The 6,536-nt window shown below is 51.1% G+C and overlaps 1 protein-coding gene across 1 annotated transcript; it reads right to left on the reverse strand.

Annotated features, from left to right (window-relative positions):
- Window positions 1–256: 256 nt before the first annotated feature.
- Window positions 257–5,638, reverse strand: ZNF689 (zinc finger protein 689). Its single transcript, XM_046668695.1, has 3 exons — window positions 4,997–5,638; window positions 4,673–4,786; window positions 257–3,175 (listed from the first exon to the last, which is right to left on the reverse strand). The coding sequence occupies exons 1-3, from the start codon at window positions 5,196–5,198 to the stop codon at window positions 1,992–1,994; spliced, it is 1,500 nt and encodes a 499-aa protein (XP_046524651.1). The 5' UTR covers window positions 5,199–5,638; the 3' UTR covers window positions 257–1,991.
- Between the last annotated feature and the right edge of the window lie 898 nt (window positions 5,639–6,536).

The following is a 6,536-nucleotide window of genomic DNA, read 5'->3' on the forward strand; positions in this document are numbered from 1 at the left end:
AGTTGGCCACCAACAGCTCCCAAGTTTTGAGTTACAATCCAGGCCCTAAGAAAGTTATAAAATTCCTAGGTAAGGAAATAGTTGGGTCAGCCTGGTGACAAAAGTAGGGAAAAGAGCCAGTTCTAAAATGGGGTTAGGCAGGCATCTAACAGGTCTCTGCTAGAGTAGGGCAGGTCTCCATCAGAACTATAAAAATTTCTACTCAGTTGAGGAACTAAATTTACATTTTATAAACAGTAATTTCACAAGGAACATAATCATTCATCACACATTTTAATGAGACTCAATCTGGTATGACCTCTGCCTTGGGGTAGCGCATCATCCAAGGAGAAACAGTTACAATGCAACATTAAATACCAGAACAGAGGTCATTACAAACACTGTGTTCTCCAGTCACTCCTCAATGCTGGGGCTGAAATCAGGAGAGCTGAAGGAAGAAGCGACAGGGGTAGGAGGAGGATCCACTCCAGCTCTGGAACATATGAGAAGTCATGTTTGGAAATTTCAGTTTGGCACAGCTATCCAAGGTAAAGTGGCAGGCCTTGTTCATTTAATTTGGTAAAGCTTTACTCGTAACTACTCGGGTGGGTGCTGTAGCAGCATATCAAAGATTAAGACACATTACTGCCACTGCCCTCTGGAGCTTATGTGAGGGAGGCAGGCTTGAACCCAACTTGATGACTGTACACTCTTCCTGCTTTGTGTTCAATTACCCAACTTCCTACCCTCATTGAATGGCCTCACCTCATTTTATGAAAAAATGTTGACTGAGGACTCTGGAAGTCCTTATGGAAGGCTCTGTGCTGACGTCTTCTTATTCTGATGAGAATCAGGGAGGAGACCAGCTCAAGGATTTGCCAGGCACTGGCTGCCTGGAACGAATCCAAATCCACCAGGTGAAGCACGGCAAGCTGCTCCCATTTTTACTTCCTGCTGCTAAGCCATCGCTCCCCTGCTTTTCCTTAAGATCAGTCTTCTCCCAAAGCTCACTGTGCTTGTGTCCCGGACCCAACCTGAACCAATGTTCCAAAAACGGTGCAAAAGACAGCTTCACAGCATATGGTTTTTTAAAAAAAGCTTAGGTATTTAGGTGTCTGCAACCCGATAAACCCCTGGTACAGTGCTGCCACCCCCGAATCCAGTGCAATCTAGAGCTGTTAAAACAAGTACAGACCAAGAAGGTGTCTAGTAACACTGCGGTGCTGGCTTATTTTTGTGTGACCCTTACAAGGGACGTTGAAAAACCAGTACCTGTTTGGAGAGAGATCATGTGTGGGAATGGAAACCCTGTCCTTAAGGAACAATTGACCAAATTAATGCTGTTTAACCTGAAAATGTTGGGGTAAAGTAGCTGTGATTACATTACCTGAGGGGCTGCCATGTAGATGAAGTATTAAACATATTCTGGGCAAGGCATACAGGGAAGGAGAATGTGGTACCTAATAGCCTTCCGAAGATCAGAGCTATCCCAGACTGAAATGACCTGCCTTGTGAGGTAGTGAGCTCCCTGTCAAGAGGTTTTAAAGCAAGAGGAGAAGACCACTTGGCAGGAGTGTTGTAAAAATGGGGCTAAACCAGGTTTGTTTAAACCTAGCATTGAGGAAGGCAGAGTAGAAGATCCTGCCTCCCTATAAATGGGATTTTCCTGACTTCATGCAAGGTGATGGGTAATCCCTGTATGCACAAACTAGAAAGCAGCCCCTAAAATAGATGGGGAGAACTTTTAGCCTTGATATTCACACATACAAATTCTTTTAGGATAGGGCAGCTTGGAAAACTTTAACCAAATGTCACCTCTCTTAGTGGAACTGTCTGTTCTAGACACACAGTAGGTAAGGCAGCCAGTGTGGTGGAATATACTAAAGTTCAGGTCCATGTAGCACAAGACCTGGGTTATAGTTCTGACTCTGCCCTGTATGATCTGGGGCTTCTCCTTGCCTTCTCTGGACCTCTCCATGAAATGAAATGAACTTATACATTTCAGTCCCATTCTACAGGACACCACCCTTCTGGCTGGGCTCCCCTATAGCAGATCTAGGGCTACAGTTTTGGACCCTGGGGCTACACTTGTGGACAGCCAGAGACCACCTCTGGCGGAAGCAACGGCCACATTCAAGGCAGGGGAAAGGCTTCTCCCCAGTGTGCAGGAGCTGGTGCTGGGCCAGGTGGCTCCACTGGGCAAAGCGCTTGGAGCACAGGTCGCAGGCATAGGGCCGCTCGCCTGAATGAACACGCCGGTGACTGGCCAGTAGCGAGGGGTAGGCAAAGCGGCGGCCACAGTCATCACAAGCGTGCAGCTTCTCCTCGGTGTGCGTGCTGCGATGTATGGCTAGGGAGCCGCTCCGCCGGAAGGCACGTCCACAGTCTGGGCAGGGGTAGGGCTTCTCTCCTGTGTGCAAGAGCTGGTGCTGGAGCAGTGTACTGCGCTGGGAGAAACGGGCCTCACAGTGCTCACAGGCATAGGGACGCTCCCCAGAGTGTACTCGCCGGTGACTCACCAAGCGAGAGGAGGAGGAGAAACGCCGCTCACAGTCTGGACATGGGTAGGGCTTCTCGCCAGTGTGGATGCGCTGGTGGATGACTAGGGCGGTGCGCTGGCGGAAGCGGCGGTTGCATTCTAGGCAGGTGTAGGGCTTCTCTCCTGTGTGTGTGCGCTGGTGGATGGCTAGCAGGGAGGGATAGGCAAAGCGACGCCCACAGCTAGGGCACTGGTGGGGTTTTTCGCCTGTATGTGTGGTCCGATGATTGGCCAAAGACCGACTCCTACGGAAGCAGCGGCCACAGTCAGGGCAGTGGTAGGGCTTCTCGCCTGTATGAATAACCTGGTGCTGGGAGAGGTTCTTGCGCTGGGAAAAACGTTTGCCACACTGGTCACAAACATAGGGACACTCACCAGAGTGGGCCCGACGGTGACTGACCAGCAGGGATGGGTAGGAAAAGCGGCGCCCACAATCTGGGCAAGGGTAAGGCTTTTTCAGATTCTGGGCACACTTGTGGCTCTCCAGAGCTGAGTGATCAGGGAAGGTACAACCACAGTCAGGGCAGATGGGACCCCCAGATGTCTGCCTGGGGATCAGCCGGGGTTTGCTGGGCCGCCGCCCTCGCTTCCCCTTTCGGGGTGGCTCCTTAGGTAGAAATACTTCCTTCTCTCCATTCTTCTTTCTGGTTCTGGTTTCTAGAGGGACACAGGGAGAAATTAAACAAATACTGGGCTCCTACCTTACCTATTACAGTATTACAGATTACTAGACAAATAGACTCAGCCCCTGTTTTCAAGGAGTGTTAGTGCCACAGCCAGCCTAGTGTGACATACTGCTAGGGAAATAGGGAGGGTATTCCAGGAGCCCCTAACCCAGGTTAGAGAAGTCGGAGAAGGGGGAAGTCAGAGGAGATTACGCTGACTTTAAAAATTAAAAGTTTTTGAAGAGGTAAATGTAAGGCAGGAAGTAGAAACAAATGAGGTATGAGCTAGCAGTGACTAGATCATAAGGCCCTCTAAGCCAATGGTTCTCAAATTTTATTGTGATCAGAATCATTTGGAGGGCTTACTCAAATAGATTGCTGGGCCCTACTCCCCACTGTGGATTCAGCAGGTCTGGGGGGGGGCCCAAGAACTTGCATTTCTTTTTTGTGAAGATGATTGCCCCTGAGCTAACATCTGTGTCAGTCTTCCTCTATTTTGTATGTGGGACACTGCCACAGCATGGCTTGATGAGCCATTCCCAATCTGTGAACCCTGGGCCACCAAAGCGGAACATGCAAACTTAACCAGGCCGGCCCCAGAATTTGCATTTCTAACACATTCCAAGTGATGCTGCTGTTGGTCTGAGGACCACATGCAGAACTACTGCTGTAAGGACTTTGAACTGTATTTTATCCAGTGGTTCTCAGACTTAAACAGACATCCAAATCACCTGGGGCTATTTGAAAAAAATACAAGTTCCTAGGCATCTGTAAGAGTAAATCAGTAATTCTGGGATAGGGTCCTGGAATCCGTATTTTTATCAAGTTCCCCAAGTGACTTAGATATAACTGACAGCCATCTGACGATCTGCCTTGGCAAAAACGGAAAGGTTTTAAAGCAACGAAATATCATGGTCAGATCTGAATCTTAGATAGCCCTGGTATTAGAGAATCTGGCACAGAAACTCCAGCCCAGCCAGTTCCATCTGCCTCGCTGGTTGGATCTGAGCCCCTTCTCACCTGGATGGCATTACAGCCTTGCTTGATCCTAAGGAGGGTGTACAGATTCCTGCAATTATCAGGGTCATCCTGCCAGAAAGAGGCCCCTGCACGCTAGGCAGCTGTTCCCCCTTAGATCCCTTTAACAAAACACAGAAAACTCAGAGAGATATAGGATCTCTCAGTCAGAATGCAACTCGGAGCAGGCTAGGGGCAGAAATCCTGGAAAGGAGGCAAGAGGGTAGCTTCTTTCAAAAGCTCAGATTCATTCACACAACAGAGAACTGCAGGTGGTTAGTTTGCAAACTGACATGTGATTTGTTGTGTGTTGGCCCAACCAACTGACCCCATCAGAGACAAGACCCTTAAACTGGGAAAACGAACACAGTAAATGGAGCACTGCAGCGTGGGTCATGGGTACCCTTAGCCCCCAAAACTCTGGACTGAGTCATTAGAGGCTGCAGGCCCTCCATGGGCATTTTTCACTCACTTCTTTGGCCTGTTACCCCTCTTGGGTACTCCTGCGGATCCAGAGCAGCTGGTTCCCAAACATCAGTATTTCGTTCCAACCAGGAGATGAGAACTGGTTTGGGACCTGCGCACCCTGGGGAAAGAGAAACAGTCAGAGGCCCTGCTCATAGATAACGCTGGGTAATATCTACCCCATGGCATCTCTTGCCAAAACCCCGTCCTCCTCCCCTGACACAACCTGGTCACAGGCCTGGACTCTGGACACTCTAGGCTCTCTGTCCTCCCCCCAGCCACAAGCTTCTTCCCTTCGGGGCCCGCAGAAGCGGATTGGGCCGGACCTCACCGAGCGCGCCCAGGTGGCCGTAGGTCTCCCGCATCACGTCCCGGTACAGGGCCCTCTGCGCGGGCCGCAGACACTCCCACTCCTCCGGGGAGAAGTACACAGCCACGTCCGCGAACTTCACTGCCCTCGGCTTCTTTCCTCTTCTCCGGCCGGATCCAGCTTCTGGTTCCCGCGCGGAAAGCGAAGCCGAAGGCGGCGCCATTGGGCCCGAGAAGCCAGCGCCACGGCCTTCCCCGTCCTGGCCTCGGTCCCTGCGCGCTGGCGGACCCCGGGATTTGGAAGCCCCGCCGGACCGGGGCTGAGCGTGCCTGTGAAGGTCCGGAGGGAATCAGCGTTGGCCGCCTGCGGGGCTAACGGGAACCTCTCCCTGTTATTCAGGAAACTCCTGTCCGAACTTGGGTGAAAGGCACCGGAAGATGCCTTCAGGGAAAATGGCGGCGCTGCTACTGCACCGCCTTTGCCTGGAACACAGGCAGTTTCCAGCTATCGATTTTATTGACCGGAGCGCCATGCCGGCTTCCTAACCTCTTTGCCCTCAAGTGTGATGGCGCTGCGGTTGGGCTTCACGCCCCGTTTCCCCCATTACACGCGCTCATTGGGCGGCGGCCGAAGATCGAGCGTTCTGATTGGGTGCTGGCGAAAGCGGCCTGTTTGAACGAAGCCAACGGAAGCGTCAGGGCAGGAAGCTGGACCCGCGGTGTCGGGTGACCGAAGTGAGTTCTGAGGCGGGAAGCGGCGACCTGGCCTGGGATCAGTGACGGGCCCTTGTTCTCTAGCAGGCGCTGCCTGGCTGAGGGAGGGAAGGATTTGAGTGACGGAGCCACTCTGGCCAATCCGGGTCTGAGATTCCCCTGGTTCCCTTCCGTGGCTTTCTCAGAGCAGCCTTCGCTTTGGATAATGGATAACTCCCTTGTTGCCCTTTTGGGAAGGGAATTAACGTTGGCGTTCCCTGTGCACAGGCACCATGCCCACTATATAACACATTTCATCTTATTTATTCTTTGCTGCCATTGTGTGGGGGTGATGGTTACCATCCCGGTTCTATCGATGAAGAAAATCTCAGAGGGATAATGCTGGTAAGGAGAAGAAACAAACATTTAAACCTGGAGCTGACAGGGCCTTTATTCATACAACTGAATTCTGCACCCTTCCTTTGTACTATCCTGATTTGCTTGCTAACTCAAGAATTCACCTGAGCTCCTGGTCTCTTCTCAGGTTCAATCTTCTGCATCTCTCTCCGTACTTTATTTTTACATGACATTTGTTCAGTATACAAAGCCTCGTGCCGGGCAGTTAGGAGAAGCAGGGTTACAGGAATAAGTCATGGGCCATGCTCTGGATGGAGTTTATAGTCTTGTGAGGCATAAGAACTAATAATAACAATGATACAAGCATGTATGTGAAAGGCACAGGAAAATTGCTGATGTAACCAGTCAGCACCGACTCCATCTGACCCCACTTATGTGGAAGTGTTGTGGTGCAGCATTTCACCAGTTCAGCGTCATCTCCCAGGGGATCTGGGGGCAGGAGACTACCATTC

This window comes from Equus quagga, chromosome 7, assembly GCF_021613505.1.
Source record: "Equus quagga isolate Etosha38 chromosome 7, UCLA_HA_Equagga_1.0, whole genome shotgun sequence".
NCBI classification, from domain to species: Eukaryota; Metazoa; Chordata; class Mammalia; order Perissodactyla; family Equidae; genus Equus; species Equus quagga.

What these genes read in the sequence shown, in the direction of transcription:
- ZNF689 (XM_046668695.1), bottom strand. Translation starts at nt 5,198, where the DNA reads ATGGCGCCGCCTTCGGCTTCGCTTTCCGCGCGGGAACCAGAAGCTGGA. An exon ending in CGGCCACCTGGGCGCGCTCG is followed by an intron (nt 4,787 to 4,996) that starts GTGAGGTCCGGC and finishes CTCTTTCCCCAG; the next exon opens with GGTGCGCAGGTCCCAAACCA. An exon ending in AGGGGTAACAGGCCAAAGAA is followed by an intron (nt 3,176 to 4,672) that starts GTGAGTGAAAAA and finishes GTGTCCCTCTAG; the next exon opens with AAACCAGAACCAGAAAGAAG.